A 25,024-nucleotide genomic window follows, 5' to 3' on the forward strand; every position below is an offset into this window, starting at 1 on the left:
TATCAAAATTGTGTTCTGAAGGTTTTCAAAAATCTCTAAATCTCAGAGTAGAGAAAAATCAATCTCTGTGAATCTGTTACTTGCTTCAAAGATTGTCAACTCATATACCATCTGGCTTTGTTTATCCTCACACCAAGTCCCCAAGAATTAACCAGCTGAGATGGCTGAGAGCGCATCATTTCAGCTGTAAATATTTCCGTTTCTGGTACAGATGAGGGAATTTTGGAACACAAACAAAATAACATTATCACACACAAAAATAAAAATGTCATTCGGATAATCAACTGTCTAGTCAGTATCCAAAGTCTCCCAGTTTTATCAAGGTTATTTCCTGGTTTTACATTGTCTTTGAGTCAGGATCTTAATGAAACCCTTCTTTTGCAATTGGTTGATCTGTTTCTGAAGTTACTTTTAATCTCATGTTGGTTCATGCATCTTGGGATTTCGGTGGAATATGAGTGTGTGTGTTTGTGTGTCTACATCGATGTGTGAATTCTTTCTTTCCTGGATGGCAGTGTCCTGAAAGGAAGGACCTGGGCTGTGGGAACCAGGATTTCTACTCTGCTTCTGGCTGAACTGAAAAGGCCTCCCTGGGTGACACTTGCAGCCTTCAGAAAGGAGGGGGAAGAAGTACCAAGGAATTCAAGACAATGGCCCTTGTCTTACAGGGTGTTTCCAGGGCATGATGTTCAAAATGCCGGGTGCTAACCCTTTAGGTCCAGGTCGTCGGGTGGGTTCTCGGCATGAGCTCTGAGCAGTGTCTGTTAACCACCCACGTGGGGAGCATTTCAGTATTTTAATTGGTAAGGTTGTGTCTGTTGTGTCTGTGGTGTCTAAGATTGGTGGCATTCCCCTGCTGGACCCACTTCTATACCTGCCCCTCTCCTGCCTCATCTTTCAAAACTCCCAACAGGAAAGTTTCACATCCCTGTAACACAAATCCATATAACCACAGCACAGACTGGGGAAAAGAACACAGCCGTCCCAGGGGCTACGTGCTCTATGCGCTCAGGCCAAGCTGACCCTTTGGGACAAGTCAGTAACAACACAACTGAGTGTGTAAACCAGTGATTGTCTGAGACCATGGACCTGAGAACCTCATGGGCCCAGATGTCACCCAGGGCAGCAAGGGCTGGTGTGGGTCATTCCGTGGACAAGATTAAGGTCTATTGTCCTGGCAAACCAGAGCTCACCCCTGATCCATCAGGCCCAACTGGGGAGGAATGGCCACGATGTACCTGACAGAGAGGCTGGGGGCCTTCTAGGGAATTTCTACCCTAAAAGAATCCTACAGTGAAGTGCAGGGATGCTGGAACTCCTAATTCACAGGGAGCAGTGACGTTTATAGAACAAAGTCTTGTTGTAGGTTTAAAAGCTGCATCATGAGTCTTTCCCTCTAGACATGAAACAAGCGGGAAAAGGACTTCCATGGCATGGGCCAGGATCCCAGGAGGATTCCAGTCTAGGCGAAGGGTGAACAGGGAGCCCTAGAGGCGGCCTGATGGGGACGTCCTGTTGGCCCTTAGTCCATCTGCACATGGTCTTCCTCTGTCCTTGTCCGTTCCACATGCAAACTTTTATCTTTTTACATTTTTTCCTCATTTAGTGTTGATGCGAATCCAGACACTGATTAGAAAACGGCAAGTTCCAATATCTGATCAAAGAAACCTCAACAAGAGAAGCAAAAAACATTCCTTCTTCCTGGACAGCTGTAGAAAGACAGCCGCTGTCCTGGGGAAGGACATGGTCCTGGTAAGTGCTATTTGAAAGACACCCACATTTCAGTGGTTATTGCTCTGCCTGGGAAAGTCCCTCCAACCTCTGCATCCAGGGAGATCTGAGGGGCTGTCTCTTCTCCTGGCCCAGGTGAACCACACTGAAATCCACCTGTCCTCTGAGGAAGGGGGACTTGAGGGTTACATTCAGTAGCCATGGAGGAGGCTGGCCCTCCTCCCTTCTCCCACATACAATAAGCTGTGACCATACACAAGTTAATTCAAGGCGGAAAGTGAGATTCTGTGTCTCATTTACATGAGCATAAGAAGTGAAAGAACCACACCACAACACCCAGGCTGTGACAGAAACAGGATATAACGTAAGAGTCAAATCTACCATTTACTATTAAAGAAATAATATCACTCCTCCCCAATGGGTTAACAGTGGCTGGCATGGAGATATCAGGGAGTTGGAGGGGGTGGTGCCCTCCCTCTGGGTCTTTAGGGGAAACCAGGGAAAGTCTTAGGATGTCCTCGTTCACTCAGGGTGGCAAGAGCTGGCCCGGTGCACCCCGAGGGTTCCAGTGTCCCTGCTGGTCAGGAGGAGCTGCACTTGTGGTCTCCAGAGTGTGACGGCTCATCACCAAGGGCATGGTGGCTGAAGAGAAGAAACAGACTATTTTGGGGAACCTTCGTGAGATTCATGGCACAACTCCCTGCCCCACTGCACTCTGATTCAAACCCTGTACCGAGTGCTCAGTCCATCAACAGCACCCCGTTTGTCCCTGATGCAGGAGGCATCATTTAGCATCACCCATTTCAGTGGATGCAGCTGAATCCCAGAGAGGAGAGGGGAGCGGCCTGTCCCAGGCCTGCTCAGCAGTGGAGCTGGGATCGAGGCCCATGCTTAGCCCGAAGCTGTACTGAGCCCCTGGATTCAGTTGCTCCTGGTCCCAACACTCACTCGGCCCTGAACTGGAGGATGTCCGGTTCCTCTTTCTCCTGAAGAGCCGCATTTTGCTCGCCTTCTGGTGTGCGGGCTCCAGCCGGCAGGAGACCCAGTAGCTACAGGACAGAGTGGACCTGTGAGCTACCAGGAGCCACACCTCAGGTGCCCCTCCCAGAGCCTGCCAGCAGCTGAGTCCTGGTGCCCCATGGGTCACCACGCTACGAGTTCTGAGGCTGATCAGCGAGCCAGGCCACAGGCTCTGGAGCTGGCCATCAGAGATAGTCTGTCCTGCCCTCACCCAACTCCTGTCCCCCACACCTCTCATGGACACTGATGGGCTCCATGGCCTGGAACCAGGCCCCAAATCGCTCGTCGGGCTCCAGGTCATATGCATTTGCAGCCTGATGGAGCAGCTGGATCCTCCGGATGAGTTTGAATTTCTGGGAGGAAGGACAGGATGCAGACAGGGCTTGGGTGGGGAATGCTGCCAGGGACTTGTGTGGAGTGAGGATCTGGTCTGGGGTCTGTGCTCACTCGGGAACCCTCCTTCCTTCCCACTCCATTCAGGACTTGCCTGTCCTCACAGTTGGCTTGGCTTGAATTACTTCCTCATCCAGGAAGGTGTCCTTGATGCCAGTCCCTCCCGCACCCGCCAACGTGATGGGATCCCCAGCTTTGTGGATCTGACTCTCCCAATAAATGTTAGACCCAAGGGATGAGGCCAGAGAAAGTCTTGCCAGGGGAGGTCTCTGATTTCCACATCCCCACCCTCCCCGTAGCTGCTCACGTCACACCATTTCTGAAAGTTGACCCGATTTCCCTGGAAGGGAGACAGCCAATGTCCATCAGAAACAGCCCCCTTAGCCCAGAACCAACCCCCATCCCACCCCTTCTCAGGCTGCAGGAATGTGAGGGCCCAGCAGAGGGCAGACCTTCCACAAAGAGAACTTGACACTGGGCCAGGCTCTGGGCTCCAGAGCAGGAGGGACAGGGGAGCTGAGGCCAGAGACCTTATGTAGCACACCCTCTCTGATGACAGACGGGGAGACTGAGGCCTCAGGGAGGAAGGGACAGCTGGAACACAGAAGTGCTTCCTCACTTGCAGGGGCTGATGGCACTCCCCCAGGGGCAGGGCCTGAGGGGGAGGCTGAATCCATCTCAGACACAGCCTCCTGCAGCTCTGCAGGCAGGCAGCTATGAGCTTCCCCAGCCCAGGTAGACTGGTGGGGGGCTTATGCGGAGCGTCTATTGACACATTGCTAAGATGGGTCTGACTGCCCAACTCCCAGGGGTGGCCATGGGGCTCTCATGAGAGGAGGTTTGCCAGGTACTGAGAGCTCAGGTCCCAGTGCAGGGCTCTCGCCTCCCAAACCTCAGGATCCTGCTCCCTGGCCCCACCTCCAGACTCACTCACTTCCAGATCATCCTCCATCCCAATGTCCAGCAGCTTCAGGTGATAGAGGAACATGCCCAGGAAGGGGACAACACCCTGTGAAATCAGGGTGGGAGTGGTGAGATGAGTCCCTCCTCTCAGGTGCCCCCATGGACCCTCCCCCAAATCCCTTCACCCCAGCCTCCTGCCCACCACAGACTCCCACAGAGAACAGCCTAGGACCCTCAGCGGCCTCCCCCCTGTTGCCCCCTCCAGGGCCACCCAACTTCCCCAGTCACCTCCCAGGGGCGGCTTTTGGCAAATCCCAGGGTATGTGGTCCCTTCCCCTCCCCACCCTAACCCATCCTGGGCCCAGCCCTTCCAGGCCTCCTCCTGGTCACTTCCAGGGCAGGCCTTTCAGGCTCTTGGGCTCCTGGAGCTGGGCTGCAGGAGGAGGGACCCCTCTCTTAGGGAGGCCTCCAGCCGTGAGGTGAGTGACCTCTCCTCTGACACCTAAGACCCTCCCCCTCAGGCCACCTCACCTGCTGCTGCTGTCTCTCCTGGGCTCCCTGGGGGTCCATCTGCAGGGTGGCCCTCACAGATATCACCTCCTACAGGGTCAAGGACAGGCTCAGGGAGGCCATGTTCCCTTCCCCATGGCTCCCAGGCCCCTGATCTTGGACCCTGGCCATCTGGTGTCTATGGCTGCTCCCATTCCAGGGTGCCCTGATGCTAGATCACTCCCAGCTCCAACACTCCCTTCTCTGTGCCCTCAGGCCTGCCCAGGCCCCTAAGCCTCTCTCCTCATCAGGAAAGTGTGAGGAGGACTCCCCATGCATCCCAGGGTCCCCTGAGGACTCAGTATCATCTGACTGTCACCAGTGCTGTCCCCTCCCCCATCGAGGAGGAAGAGCACAAAGCTCCTGCACGTTCCTCTCCCCCTTGTACCTCATCACCCCTGTGAGGCCTGCACCACAGATCATCTCCCTCCATTTCCCAGATGAGGAGACCGAGGCCCACAGAGGGGCAGTGACTTGCTCAGGGGCCCACAGAAGAGACCGCTCCCCCTCCCAGCCAGAGGCCCTGGCCCCCGGCCTTCACTCTTCCTCCAGACACACCTCGGACCAAGGTCCTGTCCTCTGGACTCTCGGGGTTTGTTGAGGCCCTCAGTCAACCTGAGCCATGGATGGAGAGGCACAAGGTGTCTCGGGGTCCCATTCAAGCGGCTTCTGTGTTTTCCAGCCCCCTGGGATTCTCTGAGACCCGGCTGGCCCTGAGGCCATGCCAAAGTCCTTAGCTCCCTAGGATCCCCTCAGGATTGTCCCTGCACAGAACTCCTCCTTCACTCACTCAGGAAGGGGACCCCCGTGTGCCACATCTGAGTGACAGTGTAGGAGTTGACCACGGCACTGGGTAATGGTGACATTTGCATCCTTTTTCACTTGGAAACTTCTAATGTCCCTTCTTCTTTCTCAGCTCTCATGTTTGAAGTCTGTGGTCTGAGCCTTTGTACAATCCTTAGGCCCCTCCTGCCAGGGCCTCGATGGAGGCCATTAAGAATCTGTCAGGAAGGTCTATTAAGAATCTGTAGGTTCCCTGATAATTCTCATTGCCATCTGGGGCGTATCCTTGTCGACAAGGCACCGGGGGAGACTCACTGGTTTGTCAGCAGTGACCACTATCGGGCTAGAGTGCACAGTCCCAGAGAGCACACAGTTCTGTCCCAGATCCACCATTTGGCCCAAGGCTGTGCAGCCCCTCTGTCGACAAGGCCTGAGTGCCCTCCCCTGCGAGCTGCAGTGAAGACAGAAGGAGCAGCAGGGGCCTGGCTTCCTGAGGACAGACTGGGCTGCTTTAGGAAGAAAGGAACCCCCACCCACTCCATCCACCCGCCAGCCTGAAGGATGGTGAGGGCCAGCTGATGGGTCTGCATGGAAGCCAGACACCTGCTCATTCTGCCACCTCCTCACCTCTTGCAACAGTCCAGGCGACACCACTGTATCCCGTGACCAAGGCCTCCTGCCCCAAACAGTCCCCACCTGACCCTGCAGCTCACACCCCCGCTTCCTGTCCAGCTGGATAAGACAGACCATTATTTCTCGGGGAACCTTAAGTGAAAAACTTACCAAAGCACATCCTGCCTGGTCCCTCCCCACCTCACCTCCCATCCTTCCAGATCTCCAGACTCCACTCACCTCCTTGAGAAGCTTCCTGCTCTCCCGGTGGCATGTTTGGAAGATCTTTTTAACTATTTGACAGTTCTTCCTGAGGAGGGAAAAAAGGAAAGAAACACTGTGGAGTGGTTTGAGGGTAAATCCCTTTTGTTTGAAAACCCAGAAGATCCAGACAGCCTGGATGAGCATTTTCACTGTGTCGTCTGAGCCCTGAGGTGTCTGGGACTGAGGAGGGGGCTCTCCTATTGTCACCTGGGGCCTCCATTCTCTTATTTTCTCAGCAGATGTGTTTTAAACAGTCTTAATTTCATGTGGACAGAGAGTTCTGTTGCTGCAAACACTTGAAAATCTTCAATTTGGTTCAAGCCATGATCTGTCACTTAGGGAAACTGATTCCTGAGGCAGAACCACTGGCCTAAGTTTTCAGAAAGACTTGAAGCCTGCCAACCAGGTCAGACCCTATCCCCAGGGTTTGCTGTCTGCCAGGAGGTCCCAACTGACTGAAGGGCAATGCCAGCCCTGTGGGGGGTGTCTGGTCCACCCAGGTGGTGCTCGCATGGAGAGAGGCCTACCCACCTGGACACCTGTCTCCACGTCTCTTTTAAACGTTTAATGGAGGGGCCCTCCAGAGCCCACAAGATCGCATGGAGAGAGGAAAGGTTCCTCAGGCCGTGGCATTCCTGGGGAAGGGAAGAGAATGAGCTGTGAGGGGGAGCTGGAGCCCTGCTTCCTCTGGCTTCTGTCGCCTCATTGACGTCTCCTGTCCTGGATGAGACAGTGGCTCAGGGAACCTGGGAAAGGCACAGCTGGAACCTGATGAGGAATACTTCCAGGGAGGAGGATTTCAGCTCAAGCCAAGAGAGGAGCCCAGGAAGGGGTGAGCTTCCCACCACTGGGACCAGGAGTCAGGTCATCGAGGCCTGGCAGGAGGGGCCTAAGGATTGTGCAAAGGCTCAGACCACGGACTTCAAACATGAGAGCTGAGAAAGCAGAAGGGGCAGTTCCACCGACTCCAGAGAGGGGCTCCCAGGGCCTCCCACATCTTACCTTGGCCACCTGGATCCAGAGCTCCACCACCCTGGCCCTGTCCTGGGCTGTCATGCTCGGGTCCCCAATGCAGGTGGTGACAATACATTCGACCACTCTGTTAAAGTGGGTCATGGTGGCATGGATGGTCGGTGCCAGGTGCTCAATGCCCCTGTTGTCACCCTGGGACCAGATGGAGTCCAGGAATTCGTGGGGCCTCACTGTCTTGAAGAGCTCCTGGGGAGGACAGGGAGTGTCACCCAGCCCTGCCACAGCCCAGGTCAGCTTCCGCAGCCCCCAGTCCCAGGCTGGGTCAGTGGTGAGAGCTGGAGCTCAGGAAGCTGAGAATGTGGCCTGAGGCTTGTGGAGTCCCTGGGTGTTGCCTGTGTGCCCTGAGGGCACCCAGCACAGGATGACCCAGGAACCGATACTGTGGTGCAGGGAAGTGGCATTTGCTCGCCGCCCAGTCTCACTTCCTCCAAGCATCAGAACTCGGCTCCTGCTTGACCATCTCTAGGGGCATCTTCCACCCATTCTGACCATCCTGGGGTCTGACTCCTCTTTCAGATGCACATTCCCGCAAGGCAGCAACAACTGCGGGCTTTGTTTGTCTGCCTTGTAGTCATGTACACATGAGGTGCCCAATTAGTGCTGAGGCTGTTGAGGCCTCCTGGGCAAATGAGTGAACTACCCAAGGACGAGACAGCACTTCGTGTGCTCCCCTCCCCCACCAAAGCGCAGACTCTGCCCAACTTCCTCTCTGCTCCACCTCTTCCACCTGCACAGCCACTCTGCATGGCAGCTGCTCTCAAAGTCCATCCCTACTGTCCACATGAGGACAGCAAAGGCTTGGGAGTTAAGAAGGCTGCTCAGGTCACATGAGGGTAAGTGGGGAAGCAAGAGGTTGGACCGAGATCATGGGATTCTGGATGAGGAATTGGCAGGTCTGGGGCAGCTGATGGCACAGGGAAGGCCGGCCCCACCTGCCCTGAGAGCCCCGCTGCTCACCACATCCATCAGTGTTAACTGCTCTGCCACCAGCCGGGGAGGGAACTCCAAGAAGTCAGGCTTCTCCTCCCTCAGCAGGTTCTTGGTGGTCACGTCCCAGGGGCAGGCGGGCTCTGGGGCTGGATCTGGCTCTGCTGTTATCTCTCCAGGTGGAGGGAGGATTCTCCCTGGAGCCAATGGTCCAGCTGGCTCCAGCTCAGGAGCTGACACTGGGGCTGGAGCTGAGGTTGGTGGTGGCTCTGGCCCTGGAAGGACTGATGGAGGTGACACTGGCTCCAGCTCTAGCACAGGTGGTGGAACTAGAGCTGGAGCTGGATCTAGCCGTGGAGCTGGCCCTTGCTCTGGCTCTGGAGCTGGAGGGAGCTCTGGAGATGGTACTGCAGCAGGAGAAAGAAACAGTGTCACTCAAGTAGCTGACTTCCCCTGTTCCTGTCAAAGCCAGGAAAGACCCCACTGCCTTGAAGTGAACCAAGCCTCTGAACACTCTGCAACTTGTCTTCCAAGACTGCAGTCGCCTCACCTTCCAGCTCTGCCTCAATGGGCCGTGGATGCTCCAGCTGGACCTGGAGAAGGTAGGCGTGGCCCTGCAGCCCCGAGCCAGGCAAGCTGAGATGCAGAGAGGCCAGCTTCATGCTGAAGCAGGGATAGTGCAGGAGCTCCCAGAAATCCTGCAATGGGTCCAGGCAGGTTTCCACCAGAGAAGAGATGGCACTGGGGGAAACAATGGGGCAACAGAGTCAGAGGCCTGGCCTTTCCCTCCACACTTCTCACCCAAGGCACCCTGGCTTGGGTCTGGGCCCTATGCCTGCCCCGCTCCATCCAGGTGAGAGCCACCTGGCAGCCCTGACCCCTGTGAGGCTGTCCTGGCAGTGGCAGGCCTGCTTATCCAGCAGGTTGACACAGAGTCTGTTGTGACTCTCTTCCCACGGACACTCTTCTCCTGAAGGTCTGGGACACAGCCCACCCCAGCCCTCCATGCACTTGTGCAACTGGATTGAGCACTGAGACAGATTTGTGACCAGGTTGCTCACACACCTCCTGTTCTGGGCCTGGAGGCGGTGGTCAGAAGAGGTAGATGTGGAGAAGGGGAGGCAGATTCAAATGGGTCTGTGGTGGGAATGGGTTTCTAGGGGAGAACTCAGCCCAGCCACCCCTCTGGTTCCCAGGGGTCCTGGCACCCATCCATAGCTCTTTGACTCCTGTCCTCCTGGAGTGGAAGCCACCGGGCCTCTGCCTTCCCATGGGAATCAAAAGATGCGTGAGATGCGGCTTCTGACAGGCTCCCCTCAGCCACAGCCTCCATCTCTCCCCCCACAGCTTGTTCTTCAGAGACAGGAGGCCACCCTTCTGGACCCAAAGACCACTCACTTTTTTAGGTGGTCCTGCGCTCTGCCCTCCTGGCTGGAATAAGGGGAGATGCCTCCAGATGTCAAGGAGGCTATGAGGGCATCCCTTGGGATGGACGGTGGATGACAAGACCTGCGAATGATGTCTAATGTCAATGTCTGACTCTCAGACGGAAATTGAGGCCACTCATTGTGTCTCCTTCATTCACTGAGTTTACTGTCTCCAAATGTCCTGCATGCAGTAGGTGCTTAATCTACATGGTTGAATGAATGTAGTCCACCCAGAACCATCCCAGACACCTGAGTGGGCCTAGGGCCTCTCTGCTGCCCCAGAGATCCTTGACTGGCTACCCCAAGGAAAAGGACCAGGACCAGCTGGATGGACTCTCCAACTCCTTGACAGGGTGGTTTCCATGTGCTTTTCCAAATTCAGAAAGGCCGCATCTCAGAGATGGGTGAGGCAGACTACTTTTCACGGGGAAGAGAGAAATAAACACCATGAACAACCACAGCACGTCCACAGCCCTCTCTGCAGAGCCAGGCACCAGGTAAGCACCCGCCATGGCTGATCCCATGAGTTCCTACAAGATCCCCATGAAATTTATCCTCTCCCAACCTACTTTTCAGAGGAGCAAACTGAGGCTCAGAGAGATTTGGTGACACTCCCAGGACACACAGCTGGCAGGGGGCAGAGTCACCACTGTGCTGAGGAGGGAGTGGCCACTCACCTAGTAAACAGCTGGTCCAGGACCTGGTGGGATGTGTCTAAGGCCGAGTAGTTGACCATGAAGGTGGTGAAGCTAGAGATGTTCCTCAGGAAAGCTGGTGCGATGGACTCTGTCAGCTTCTCCATCATGCCTGTCTGGAGGGCCCGCATCCTGCAGGCCTCATTGAAATTCACGGTGGACTCATGCTCACACTGAGGGAGAGGAGGAGGTACATACACTCAATGACATCATGGTGAACCACCGGGAGGATTGAGGTGACTTTCTACCCTCCTGTGTAGCTGGTGGGAAGGAGTGGAGGTCCAGATTCCTTTGGGAGTGGGACTGTGGAACACTCTAATGAGAAAACCCTGGGGGGTTCCAGGGGAGACTCAGATTTGAGTCTGCATTCTAGTAGTGCCTTGGTCATCTCAGAGTCCTGGGTATGAAGACCCCTCTGCACCCACACTCACCTCAGACCAGCCCTCTTCATTGATGGACTGGTGCACCTGTGTCCTCTCCAGGGAGATGGCGAACTGGAAACTATCTACCAGCTCCTCAACCATCACTTTGGTGCAGCTCTGCAGTGACAGTGCCCAGAAGTCAGGCCAGGAGGCATCAGGGGCCTGCCTGGACTTTGCCACAGAGGGAAACCCCACCACAGTTCAGGCACAGAGGGGCATCTGCATAGTCTCCATGAGGGAAGGAATGTGATGACACCTCGATGGCCTGGGATTCACATGTGGGTAGAAGAGCTTGGTCCCCAGCACTCACCATCCTCTCCTGCAGCCAAATCTTCAGTATGAACATGACACACCACCAGATCTCCACCATTTAGCTACCTGCTCCTGCTCAGGGTGGTTCCTCCTCATACTACCTTCTCTTACTCCACCTCCCACATACATACACACACACACACACACACACACAATGAGGGTCAAGGGGTGTGGGGCTGTCCATTTGGGATCACAGTTGTGGCCTGACCTAGAGTGGCCTGCCCTGGGCTATGCTGTTACCTGATGGTTCCTCCTGCCAAACGGCCACAGACATTCGAGGTGAGGGCTGAGCCAATGTCTAAAGCGACTTAACATGCTCTCATTCTTGGCTTTCCGGGGGCCAGAGCCTCGGAAAGTCACGGGACAACACGAGAACATCCTGCTGTGTCCAGTGTCTCCACTCAAATGAACTGGACAGGAGGCTGTGGTTACAATGTGGGTGCCTGGTAACCAGAGTTCTAAGTTCTGTTGGGGGCTGTCACCGAGGAAGTGAGGTCACTTCTTCAAGGTTCTATTACTTGGCCCCTTCCTTCAATCAGACCCACCCAAAGACCCCGCTAGGCTGTTGGCTACTCTCCCTCCTTGCCCATGTCATCTCCATCACTGTACACAAATATCCATCACCACCCTCCCCACAGCTCCTTGGGAGCGGAACCAGTGGCCAGCTTTGAGGAGACAGAGCTGAAGTCACACCTCTTTTATCCTACCAGTTCTGTGTCCTGGAAAAGCCACTGTGCCTCTCAAGATCTCCCCAGTCTCCCAACCTGCACAATGGGGATGGTGCTCAAAACAGCTTTCTAGGAACATCGTCAGGTGTATATGAGATAATACCTACAACACCTGTGGATTACTGTCACATGTGTCTAATGCTGAACCTCCCATCTATGTCAGTTCCATCTGTGCAGCCTCCACAAACCCCCACTCCATACTTCTTGTCAGACATCATTGGCATGAATTTGGTCTGGTCACTCTTATGTGCAAGAGGGGTTAGGAATTTTATCTTTTAGTTTCTTGAATTGCCACCCGAAATAAAACTGATTCTCTGTTCTGAATATTAAGGGAGAAGGTGAACAGTGGGAACTACCCATGCTCTCTCCCTACACTAACCTTCAAGTTGAAGGGGAGGAGATGATCTTTTCAGATGAATCAAGCATGTATTTACCTACCACAGGCTCTCTTTTCTTGTTGTTTATTCATCCACAGAGAACAAGAAGTCTTGCTTCCAAACCAGAATGTATGAGACGTCCACTGCCCTCTGTTCCCAGCAGAATGACCAGAACCAATTTGTTGGCTTTTATTTGCCTGCCCCTTGTAAGTAGGTCTGAGAACATTCTTTCTATGTTCTTCATAGAGTGGGTCTGGGAGGGTCTGAGGTTGTAGAGAATTGTAGGCAAATAGCAGGCTTCTGAAAAACTGAGTCAAATTGGAATCTCTGTAATTCAAAGAAGGAGAGTGATATCAGCATCATGGTGTAAGAAGACACCTCCTGTTTTTCTACTCCTGCACTAACAATGCTTTGGCATCCATCCATAGACAAAAGTGCCTTTGTGGGAGAAGTGGGATCCAGCACCATATGGCAAGGGACCCAGAGGGAGTCTCACCCAGCCATGCATCTGGTAATAGGCAGACAGACCTCGGTCCCAGCTCTGGACCCTGCAGTGGCCCGTGAACCAGCTCAAGCTCCTTTCAGCTGCTGCATGGAAACCCCTGAAAACACTGTCTTAGATCATGACACACAGAGGAGAGGGCCTTTGTGGAAGTCCAGGTTTCAAGAAGAGAAGTTCCAGCCCTCTGTGGGAGCACAAAAATATGAGTGTGGATGGGTTGAAGAGTTTGGGGGCATTGGCAGATAGGTACTCTTAGAGGGCTTTAAAGGATGTGGATCCTGTAACTGCACTGAGCACTCCATCAAGAAGTCTCCCACGACTTGTGGGGTATACCTCACCCATGGATCTCCCCAGCTGGCCCTTAGGCACCCCCAGTGCTCTGCGTGCCTCACATACACACGCCTCCACCCTAGGGCTTCTTCCCTGTGTATGCTCCCAACAGTGGTGGTTAGAGTGAATTTTGGAGGACAGCTAGTGAGCACGTGCAGAAACTTGGTCCAAATCCGCAGGCCAGAGAGAGACCACAAACTTGAGGTTTCACACAACCTCTGGAATACAAAAGGGAGGCTGTCAGCGCCCAGCCTATTACATCACAGCATCAAGAGAATGCATACAAGCTGGAGAATTCTGCCGTTAATGAACAAATTAAAAATGCTGGGATTATACTGGTATAACACATTAAAATACAAATGTATTATTGAAACATATATTAAGTTTAAAAAAATGACATTTCAAATGTTGGAAAAATTAAGTTTGAGAAACCTTGTAGGTGGTCAGTAAACATCTGTCCCTCCCTCCCTCTCCAGATCAGCCGTATGTATATGTATAAATACACACACACACACATATATATACCCACTGTAAGTTCTATATATAGAGAGACGCATATGTGCATGTGTGTCCACAAACACTCACACATATATATAATGCATGTACCTATGTATATCATATATATGTATGTATACATGATAGAATACTCACATGCACATGTGTATATCTCTACAATTTCACCTTCAATAAGGTAAATTTCTGGTTTGTATTGACTCTAAATAACTCTGCATTTTAACTTGTTAGGTCTGTTTCGGTTTGTTTTCCCCAAACGTTCTGGTTAGTCCTCTGGGCACTTCTCAGTTGGATAACTGTTTTTTTTTCATTTGTTGTTGTGCTTTCATTTTCTCTTTTTAATAAACATATTTGTTGAAATAAGACATACAATCAGAATAGAGCACAAATCCAAGTGTAAAGATTGATAAGTTATCCAAAAGTGTACACATGTGTTAACACCACCCAGGCCAACAAACAGAACATGACCAGTTCTATTTACAGTAGATTATACATGATGTATATAATAGATAATAACCGCAGTTACCCAGATTATTATTTCTCCTTTTCAGGAAGTAGCACACTGAATGGCAATGCATAAAGCAAATTTAGTCATGATGTGGCCTCCTTCAAAAATATAACTGGATTGGGAAGGTTAATTTTTTTTAGGAATACATGAGTTTAGTTCCAGAAAAAAAGAGGCTTGTAAATTTCCTTTCCTGTAATGACCTTGTAAGATTTTTGTAGCAAAGTTAAGCTATTCTCATAAAATGAATCAAAAAGTTTTTCCCATTTTTCCTGTTCTGTGGAAGAGCTAGAGTCAATGTGTATTATTTCTCTGCTGAATGTCTGGTGGAATTTGCCAGCAGAGGTGTTGGCCACGATGAAATGCGGGAATGTTTTAAACATACAGATCAATGGAACAGAACTGAACGACCAGAAATAAATCTATACACCTATGGTCAACTGATTTTTCACAAGGGTGCCAATGGTGCTGTGACAATTGAATAGCTATATGCAAAAGAATGAAGTTAGACCCTAACCTTATCCCATAAGCAAAAGTTTACTCAAAATGGATCATACACTTAAATTTAAGAGCTAAAACTATAAAACACTTAGAAGAACACACAGGCATAAATCTTCATGACCTTGTATTTGGCAATGGACTCTGAGATCTGACACCAAAAGCAGAAGCAACTAAATAAATGAATAAATAAGTTAAACTTCATCATCAAAATTAAGAACTTTTATGCTTCAAAAGACACTATCAAGAAAGTGGAAAGACAATCTAGAATGGGAAAAAATATCTGCAAATCATATATCTAATAAGGACCTTGTATTCGGAACATATATTAAAAAGCTCTTGGGGCCAGCCCAGTGGTGTAGTGGCTAAGTTCGCGCCCTCCACTTTGGCGGCCCAGGGTTCATGGGTTCTGATCCCAGGCACAGACCGACGTACCGCGTATCAAGTCATGCTGTGGCTGCGTCCATATAAAGTAGAGGAAGACGGGCACGGATGTTAGCCCAGGGCCAATCTTCCTCAGCAAGAAGAGAAGGATTGGCAACAGAAGTTAGCTCAGGGCTGATCTTCCCCACCTCCTCCCCCAAAACAACTTCTTACAATTCAGTAATAAAAAGACAACCCAATTTAAAAATAGGCAAAGAATCTGAACAGATATTTCTCCAAAGAAGATATACAAATGGCCAATAAGCACGTGGAAAGATGCTCAGTATCATTAGTCATAAGGGAAACGCAAATCAAAACCACAATAAGATACCACTTCATACCCACTAGAATGGCTAAAATTAACAAGTTAGATAACAAGTGTTAGTGAGAATGTGGAGAAACTGGAACCCTCAAACACTGCTACAGGAATGTAAAATGTTGCAGCCACTTTGGAAAATAGTCTGGCAGTTTCTCAAATAATTAAACATAGAGCTACCATGTAACCCAGCAATTCTACTCCTAGGTATATATCCAACAAATGGAAACATGTCCACACAGAAACTTGTACATGAATGTAACAGCATCACTCATAATAGTCAAAAGGTGGAAACAACCCAAATGTCCATTGACACACAAACAGATAAACAACATGTGGTATATCCACACAATGAAACATTATTTGGTCATAAAGAAGAATGAGATACTGACATATGCTACAACATAAATGTACCTTGAAAATATAATGCTAAGTGAAAGAAGCCAGCCAAAAAAAAAAACCATATACTATATGATTCTATTCATAGGAAAGTCAGAATAGGGAAATCTATAGAGACAAAAAGTAGCTTAGTGGTTGCTTAGGGATGGGGTAAACAGGGTCAGGGGATAAAGGGATGGTAGCTGAAGGGTTCAGGCTTCTTTTTGAGGTGATGAAAATATTCTAAAATTTACTGTGGTGATGGTTACACACATCTGCGAATACATAAAACAACCCACTGAATTATAAACTTTATATGGGTGAATTGTATGGTATGTGAATCATATCTCAATAAAGCTGCCTAAAAAATGTAGTAGCCAGCTCCAAAAAAAAAAAACATCATAGTGAAGAAAGCAGAATGTAGGGTCAGGGAGCAACATCACTTTTGTTCATTATTAATCCTTCCTGCCCTTAAAGCCATGCCTGCATGTTTGCAAAAAAAAAAAAGGACTAAATGAAGTAGACGAGTGACAGGATAAAAGCAGAGTAGGAAACCCTGATTTCACCACATGAAAAGAGCACAATTCTACACTATGCAATGTCACCAAAAATTAGACATAAAAATATCCTCACTTATACCTGGACATACAAACTACTAAAAACTAACTTACCAAATAAATTTCTGAAACATCAAATGAGTCTGTGTTAAGGCATCGTTTGAAGAACTTAACTTGTATTAATTGATTTAACCCACACAACCACCCTATGTGGTACATATATAGCTGATCTTCATTATTTACAAGTTCCATATTTGTGAATTCACCTAATCACTAAAATTTTTTTGGAATCCCAAACCAGTATTTGCAGCATTCTCATGGTCATTCGCAAACATGAGCAGAGCAGTGAAAAATTTCAGTCTATCAACACACACGTTCCAGTTGAGGTCAAACAAGGTGACACTCTGCCTTACTTCAGCTCTCATACAGAAATGACCAGAGAATAGAGATGGTAGGGAGCAGTGTGGTGTAATGCAAGAAGCTCCAGTTCTTTAGAGTTCAGGAGAGTTTAAGTCATTTTCCCAAGATCAGAAAGCTAACGAATGGAGGACTGCATGAGCCAAGGACACAAAGTGAAGAAATTGATGGTTGAATGAATTCATCGTTAAAAGGCTAAAAAAAGAGATAAAACGAGATCATAAAAAATACTTAAACCAAAAGTAGAAAAAATGGAGAACGGAAACAAAAAACAGATGAGACAGAAAACAAACAGTAAGATGACAGATTTAAATCTAACCGTATCAATAATCACATTCAACGTAAATGTTCTAAATGCCCCAATTACAAGGGAGAGACTGTGAAAACAGTGTGGCAGTTCCTCAAAAAGGTAAACATGGAATTACCATATGATGTTGCAATTCCACTCATAGGTATATACCCAAAGAAATGAAAGCAGGAATCACTCACAGGTATACACCCAAAGCACTGATGTGGCATACAGATACTTGTCCACCAATGATCACAGCAGCATTATTCACAACAGTCAAAAGGTAAAAATAACCCAAGTGTCCAAACAAAATGTGATAAACACATACAATGGGATATTAGTCAACCTTAAAGATGAATGAAACTCTGATATATGCTAAACATGGATGAAACTAGAAAACATGCTAAGTGAAATAAGCCAGACACAAAATGCCAAATACTATATGACTCCATTCATCTTAGGTACCTAGAATAGGCAAATTCATAAGACAGAAGGTAGGGGAGAAGGGAGAACAGGGAATTATTGTGTAATGGGTATAGAGTTTCTGTTTAGGATGATGAAAAAGTTACAGAAATGAAGAGTCACAATGGTTTCACAATATTGTAAATGTACTTAATGTCACTGAATTCTAAACCTTATAATGGTTAAAATGGCAATTTTTATGTTATGTATATTTTGCCACAATAAAAAAAAAAAGGGCAGAGATCATCAAACTATAAAAAAGCAAGACCCAAGTGTATGTTGCCTACAAAAACAAACACTTTAAATATAAAGACACAAACAGGCTAAAAGTAAAAGGATGGAAATAGATCATGCTAGCACTAGTCAAAAGATCTGGCTACATTACTATTGGACAAAGTAGACTTCAGAGCAAAGAATATTACCAGGGGTAAAGAGGACCACTTTATAACGATAAAGGAGTACATTCATCAAGAAGACATAACAATCCTAAGCATTTATGTACCTAATAAAAGAGCTTCAAAATGCAAGGAGCAAAAAACAATGGAACTAAAAGAAGAAACAGACAAATCCAAAAAATTATAATAGGAGATTTCCACACCCCTACCAATAATTGACAGAACAAGGAGACAGAAAATCAGTAAATGTTGATCAAGTCTTTCATATCCTATCAACAAACGTGATAACATTTATAGAACACTCCACCCAATAACAGCAGCACATATATCTTTTTAAAGTCAAAATGAAACATTTACCAAGCCCACATCCTGGGACATACAACAAATCAGATAAGCTTTTAAAAGATTCAAATTATGCAAAGCATGTTCTCTGACAGGGGAACTAAATTAGAAATCAATAACAGAAAAAAAGTCTGGAAAATCCCCCAAATATTTGAAAATTAAATAATACTCTTCTAAATAAGCAATGGACCAAAGAAGAAGTCAAAGAGGATATCAGGAAATATTTGTTACTGAATGGAAATGAAAACACAACATGTCATTATTTGTGGCATAGAGTTGAAACAGTATCTAGAAGGCTGTTTATGGCACTCAACACCTTTATTAGAGAAAATGCAACGTACCAAAGCAATGACCTAAGTTTCCACCTTAACAAATAAGGACAAGAAACCCAAGCTAAACACAAAGTGAGCATAAGAAACAAATAAGAGCAGAAGTTGATGAAAAAGAAAACAGAAAAACAACAGAGAAAAATCAATGAAACCAAAAGCTAGTCCTTTGAGATCAGTCTAGCCAGACTATTAATGGAACAAAAGAGAAAAGACAAAATTAGTATCAGAAATAAGAGAGGTGACATCACCACATTTGCTATCAATAGTAAAAGGATAATAAGGAATACTATGAACAACTTTTGTCAACACATTTGACTACTCAGATGAAATGGACAAAACCTGTGAAAGTTAAAAATTACAACAACTCATTCAAAAAGAAATAGATAATCTGAATGGCTCTATATCTACTAAAGAAATTGAATTTGTAGACAAAAAGCTTCCCCCAAAACTTCAGGCCCAGAAAGCTTCACTGGTGAATTCTACCAAAAATTTAAGCAAGAAAGAACACCAATTCTAGACACACCCTTCCAGAAAACTGGGGAGGGTATATACCGCACAGCTCAATCTGAGGCCAAGGTTACTCAAAAACTAAAACTAGACAAAGACATTTCAAGAACACTACAGACAAATATCCTTTTTGAACATAAATGTAAAAACGTAAATGAAGAAATCTTTAGCAAATTGAATCCAACAGTATATAAAAATAATATACCATGACCAAGTGGGATTTACCCAAGGAATGCAAGGCGAGTTTAACATTTCAAAATCAATGTAATTCATCATATTAAAAAACTAAAAACAGAAACCATGGGATGAATTAAAACTATAAAACATCTCTAAGAAAACACAAGAGAGAATCTTAGTGACCTTGGCTTTGGCAAAGATTGTTAAATACAATGCAAAGAGCGGAAATATAAAAAAATATATAGAAAACAGACTTCATTAAAATTAAAAACTTCTGTTCTTTGCACTGGTAAGAAGTAAAAAGGTAAGCCACAGAGTAGGAGAAAATACCTGCAAAAGATATATCAACACGTAAGAAACTCTACAATTCAATAAGACATACAACCCAACTTAAAAATGAGCAAAAGATCTGAATAGACACCTTGCTCGAGAAGATATACAGCACGCAAATAAGCACCTGAAAAGATGGTCAACATCATCTGTCATCAGTCAAATGAAAATTAAAACGACAGTGAGATAACACTAGACTAGAACGGCTAAAACTAAAAAAGACTAACCAGACTAAGTGCTGGAGAGGGAGTGGAGCAACCAGAACCTGCACACATGCTGGCGGCAATGTAAAATCGTACAACCACTTTGGAAAACAGCTTGGCAAGTTTTTAACTAATCACACACCTACCACACAATTCAACCATTTCACTCCTGAGTATTTTCTCTAAAGAAATGAAAGCACATGTCCACACAAAGACTTGTACACCAATGTTCACACAAGTTTTTTTTTTTAATAGCCCAAAACTGGAAACAATCCAAATGTTCCTCAATCAGGTGAAGGAACAAACAAAATGTGACACATGCACAACACAGAATACTACTCAAAAATAACAGGAAATGAACTATTGATATATGTAAGAACATGGGCGAATTTCTAGAATAATTATTCTGAATGAAAGTAACTGAGCCAGGTAAAACAAAGAGTACATATTATATAATTCCATGTATATAAAATTGTAGAAAATGAAAACTTATCTACAGAGTCAGAAATAAATCAGTGGTTGACTAACGACAGGCAGCACACAGTTGTAGGGAGGAATAACAAAGGGCCAGAAGGAATGTTTTAGAGGTGACGCTCATTATCTTGATTATGGTGATGGTTTCATGGATGTACACATATCTCAAAATGTATTAAACTGTACACTTTAAATATGTGCAGTTTGTTGTAGGTCAATAATACCTCAATAAAGCTACAAGAGGAGGAGGAGAGGAGGGGGAGAACAGAGAGACGAAAGAAAAATAAATCAGTCTAGGAGGATCAGGATCCAGAGTTCAGAGAGGGCAGTGAAAAAGGAGGTCAAGAAACAATCAAGGAGCATTCCCTAGAACTGAAGAACACAAGTCCTCAGCCTCAGAGTCAGCCAAGCACCGATCAAAATAAACTGAAATTTTAAAAGAATCTATACCTAAGTACATAATCATGAACACTTAGACTACCAAGGATAAAGATCTTGAAAAAATTCAGAAAGAAAAATAGATCAACTACAAAAGAACGAAAGCAGAACATAGAAATTAAGAGCATGGCCTTCCTGATTTTGACAATGGCTCTGCCATGTATTAGCCAAGTGACCCTGAGTACATTACTTAACCCCTCTGTGCTTCAGTTTTCTCATCTGTAATAGTAATAATAGTAAGTAGTAGTAGTCATGTGGTTGTTATGAGAATTTAATAAATTAATCTATAAAGTGCCTAGAACAGTGCCTGGTATGTGTTAAATACTACATAAGTATCGGTTAAATAAATAAATCACATTAACATTCAACTTCTCATCAAAGGGCCGGCCCAGTGGTGCAACCAGTTAAGTGCTAGCACTCCGCTGCGGCGGCCCAGGGTTCGCCGGTTTGGATCCCGGGCGGGCACCGACGCACCACTTGGCAAGCCATGCTGTGGCAGCGTCCCATATAAAGTGGAGGAAGATGGGCACGGATGTTAGCCCAGGGCCAGTCTTCCTTAGCAAAAAGGGGAGGATTGGCAGATGTTAGCTCAGGGCCGGTCTTCCTCACAAAAAAAAAAAACTCATCAAAAATACTGGATGACATAAGTCAAAACAGCGAGTTTGGATGTGGAACCATGTAAAGAGGAAAAATAACATTTTCTAATATTAATAATGGTATAGTGAAAAGGTTAATCTCATATATTACTTGTCATAAGTATAAATTGTTAGGAGCTTTCTGGAGAAAAATTTACCACAGAAAAAATTAGCATGAGCTTCAAAATCATTTAAAGTATTTAATTCAGCAATTACACCTCTAGGAACATTCAGAGCGATACATACATAGAGATACGACTCAATCTTAAAAATAGGATACATCAATATGCTGGAATAATGGTTTGCAAGATAAATCAAGTGGAAAAAAATATACCAAAATGTTGAGAGCAGCTCTCTTTATGTAGGAGATTACAAGCAAATTTTGCTTTCATTCCTTATATCTTTCCCTATATTTTTTAGCTTGTTTTTCTACAATTGATATGTATTATTTTTGTAATTAAGTTCAAAATGAATTAATTTTTATACTACATTAAAAATGGTGTTCACCGAAAACATTTAGTCCACATGAAATGCAAACATTATACCATCAAGTGAAAATCAATGTTCATACTTGTATATGGCAAATTATTCCAATTTTGTTTTATTAATTAATATATATGCATAAAATTATTGAGAAGAAATATAAAAAACATAAACAGAAATTATCCATTGGTTTAGGACATATCACTGATAAATGTAGCTTCTTCATTTCTGTCTGCATTTTCTAGTTATTTAAAATGAACCTGTGTGCTTTCATAATCTGGAAAATATATCCATAAAATACTATCTAAATAAGTCTACCATGTATAAAAATTGCCTGCTTTACATGGAACAGTGAGGTAATTCAAATTATATTGCACACAAATTACCATCTTTACCTGAAATGTCAGAAGACATCCACATTAGCTATTATCAGCTGTATCACTCTCATCACAATCACCATGATTTCGTGTACAGCACTAACCTCATTGGTTTATTATCCCCTGCATTCTGTCCTGCATTTGCAGTGCTGAGGAGTTTAACCACTGCAGTGTGAGTTGGAAAGAGAAAGAATATGGAATCGAGGGATTTGCCTTTGTGCTACTTAGTGGCTGAGAGACTTTGGGTAAGTCATTTAACCTCTCTGTGCCTAAGACTCCAAATGTTATAAATGGAGGTCATAGTTTTCTCACTAGTTCAGTTGCAAGGATTAAAATAAATAGTGATATAAAAATGAGAACCAAAGTATAATTGAGTGTCACTTATGATTATTTTTATGCATGTTGATTTATGTTCTATCCTGTCTCTAAAGAAATTCTGAGGTGACTTTCACCCCAAAACGTACACAACGAAAACATTAAATCACAAATAGAAATAAATAAATAGAATATTTAAAAAAAGACTACAAAGAGATCAACCATTAGATTAAGAGAATTGCCAAGACTAAGTTTAAGTTTGGCTCCTGAAAGCCACAGTGGTTCTTAGGACTGAAAAATAAAAGGAAGCATACAATTATTTAGACAAAATATGGAGTACTTTTAAAATGATTCTAAAATATATTTTTCAAATAGGATTATAAATCTGGATATCAGCATATTCTGGTTGCTAGGAATGGTTGCTAACAACACTTTGCTTAACAAAAAGGGAAGTTTCTTATGAATTAAGAAAATGTTCCACAGACTAAATGATGCTGATCCTCAAAAAGAAATTGGAACGAGGGAATCTATTACATTTAGGACCTCTCTCTTACTCATTTCTAGGTGCTAATCACTATCTTATCACAGACACTTAGTCATTTCAAATGAACAGATGGCTAAACTGCAATTTCATGAACAATTTCCCTGAATCCTTTGCTGCATGGCATGGATCACATCCTTGTTCCTTAGACTGTAGATCAATGGGTTCAGCATTGGGCTCAAAAAAGTATAGAAGACTGCAATTATTTTGGACTCCTCTACAGACTTCTCAGATGGGGGCCTTAAGTGCATGCACAAGAGGGTTCCATAAAATATGGAGACTGTTGTCAGGTGGGAACCACAAGTAGAAAAGGCTTTGTGCCTGCCTTCAGCAGAACGGATCTTCAAAATGGCGGCAATAATGAAAAGGTAGGACAGGAGAATGATGAAGAGCGAGCTTAAGAGAGTAAAACCAGCAACTACAAACATTGCCGTCTTCTTGACATAGGTATCAGAGCAGGCTAACATTATAAGAGGAGGGTCAGCACAGTAGAAATGATTGATTTCAAGGGAGCCACAGAAAGATAAGTGAAAAGTCAGCAGTGCCTGAGAGAGTCCATTGAGGAAGCCAAAAGTATAAGGGACCACGACTAGAGAGATACAAATGTTCCTGGACATTCTGGTGCTGTAATGTAAAGGGTTATGAATGGCTACATAACGATCCAATGCCAGGGAAGCAAGGATATAAAACTCAGTGATCACCAGCGCAATGAAGAGAAGACACTGCGTGAAGCATCCAGCATAGGAGATGGTCTTCTGGTCTGAGAGGAAGTTGTGCAGCATATTTGGAGTAATGTTGGAGGAATAACAAATGTCTACAAAGGAGAGGTGGCTAAGGAAGAAATACATGGGCGTTTGGAGGTGAGGATTGGTCCTGATCAGCAGGATCATGCACAGATTCCCTGCCAGTGTGATTAGGTAGAGCACCAGAAACACTCCAAACAGGATCTTCTCCAACACTGGATTGTCTGTGAGTCCCAAGAGAATGAATTCCCTCACTACAGTGTGGTTTTGAGAAGACATTTTCTTATCTCTTGAAAACTGAAAGTGAAGAATTCTCTCTGATCCAGATTCTGCATTTATTCCATTTTTTCCAGTAAATGCATTTCATCATTTAGTCTTTGATCTACTCATCTATTGGGAAGTTACTCTTTTTTCAACAAACACATCACACATTGAAACCTGTCATAATGGAAAACTCCATATTTGGTATTTTTTTTTCAAATTTTGTGGGAAAAAAAGCACAAGAATTAAAATCAGATACAAAAAACAACAGGTCCTTGGCATCATTCAAATGGAAAACTGAACCAAGTTGGATTTCTAGCATCCCTCCAGATCAGATATCCTATTTTCCAGATGCAAAATCAAAAATAAATATTCAGTACAGCATTTTCACTTGAAATTCATAATTGCTTGGCTTAATTTCCTTCAGAAGGCATTGAATTAGTAAATTTATCTCTTGACATATGGCTTAGAAGGTACAGAATGAAGAATTGCTCTCTCTGCTTTGTAAATTCACCCACTCCTTTATTAACGTACGCTACAAAGATTGATTTTTTTTACTGTTCCAGCTTCTGGGTTTATAGCAGTGAGTGAATTCCCCATCCTCGTGGAGCATACGTTGTGGGAAAAGGTACCGATGTTAAACACACAGATAAAGATGGATAACATGTCAGTTAGAAGCAAACACTATGAAGAAAAATGGAGGCTGGGATGCTTTTAGATGGCCATTCAAAGAAAGACCTTTCTGAGAAGCTAGAATTTGTGCAGTAAATAAGGAATACAAGTATCTGGAGAAGAATGTGAGGTTTTTCTGTCCCCATTTTATGTGCAACTAACACATATGAAAATATTTATCTAGGGAAATACAGATCATGTTTAAATGTGTCCCTGGCTCCCACCTGGAGCCACTATCTCTCAATTCTTTGTGAAAATAAGATACAGCTGGAAATATTGTACCTCAGAATTGCACCATAAGGATACTTTTATCTAGTTTTCATGTATACATCAGAAGAGATTGCATATAATAATTAATTTTTAGCGATGTCATGAAATATTAACATATGAATAGAAAAATCAAGTAAAATTGATAAAAATAATTTTTCAACATTGGT

General features: G+C 45.5%; 1 protein-coding gene and 1 long non-coding RNA gene across 2 annotated transcripts; both read right to left on the reverse strand.

Annotated features, from left to right (window-relative positions):
* Positions 1 to 4,565: 4,565 nt before the first annotated feature.
* On the reverse strand, positions 4,566 to 6,821 carry LOC131401586 (uncharacterized). The gene is made up of 3 exons (XR_009217774.1): positions 6,787 to 6,821; positions 6,232 to 6,301; positions 4,566 to 4,647 (listed from the first exon to the last, which is right to left on the reverse strand). It is a non-coding gene; the product is annotated as an uncharacterized LOC131401586 (long non-coding RNA).
* A 16,007-nt stretch (positions 6,822 to 22,828) lies between these two features.
* LOC131401587 (olfactory receptor 5M10-like) lies at positions 22,829 to 24,013 on the reverse strand. The gene has a single exon (XM_058536877.1). The coding sequence runs from the start codon at positions 23,931 to 23,933 to the stop codon at positions 23,001 to 23,003; it is 933 nt and encodes a 310-aa protein (XP_058392860.1). The 5' UTR covers positions 23,934 to 24,013; the 3' UTR covers positions 22,829 to 23,000.
* Between the last annotated feature and the right edge of the window lie 1,011 nt (positions 24,014 to 25,024).

Source organism: Diceros bicornis, assembly GCF_020826845.1.
Source record: "Diceros bicornis minor isolate mBicDic1 chromosome 12 unlocalized genomic scaffold, mDicBic1.mat.cur SUPER_12_unloc_1, whole genome shotgun sequence".
Taxonomy (NCBI): Eukaryota; Metazoa; Chordata; class Mammalia; order Perissodactyla; family Rhinocerotidae; genus Diceros; species Diceros bicornis.

What these genes read in the sequence shown, in the direction of transcription:
- LOC131401587 (XM_058536877.1), bottom strand. Translation starts at nt 23,933, where the DNA reads ATGTCTTCTCAAAACCACACTGTAGTGAGGGAATTCATTCTCTTGGGA.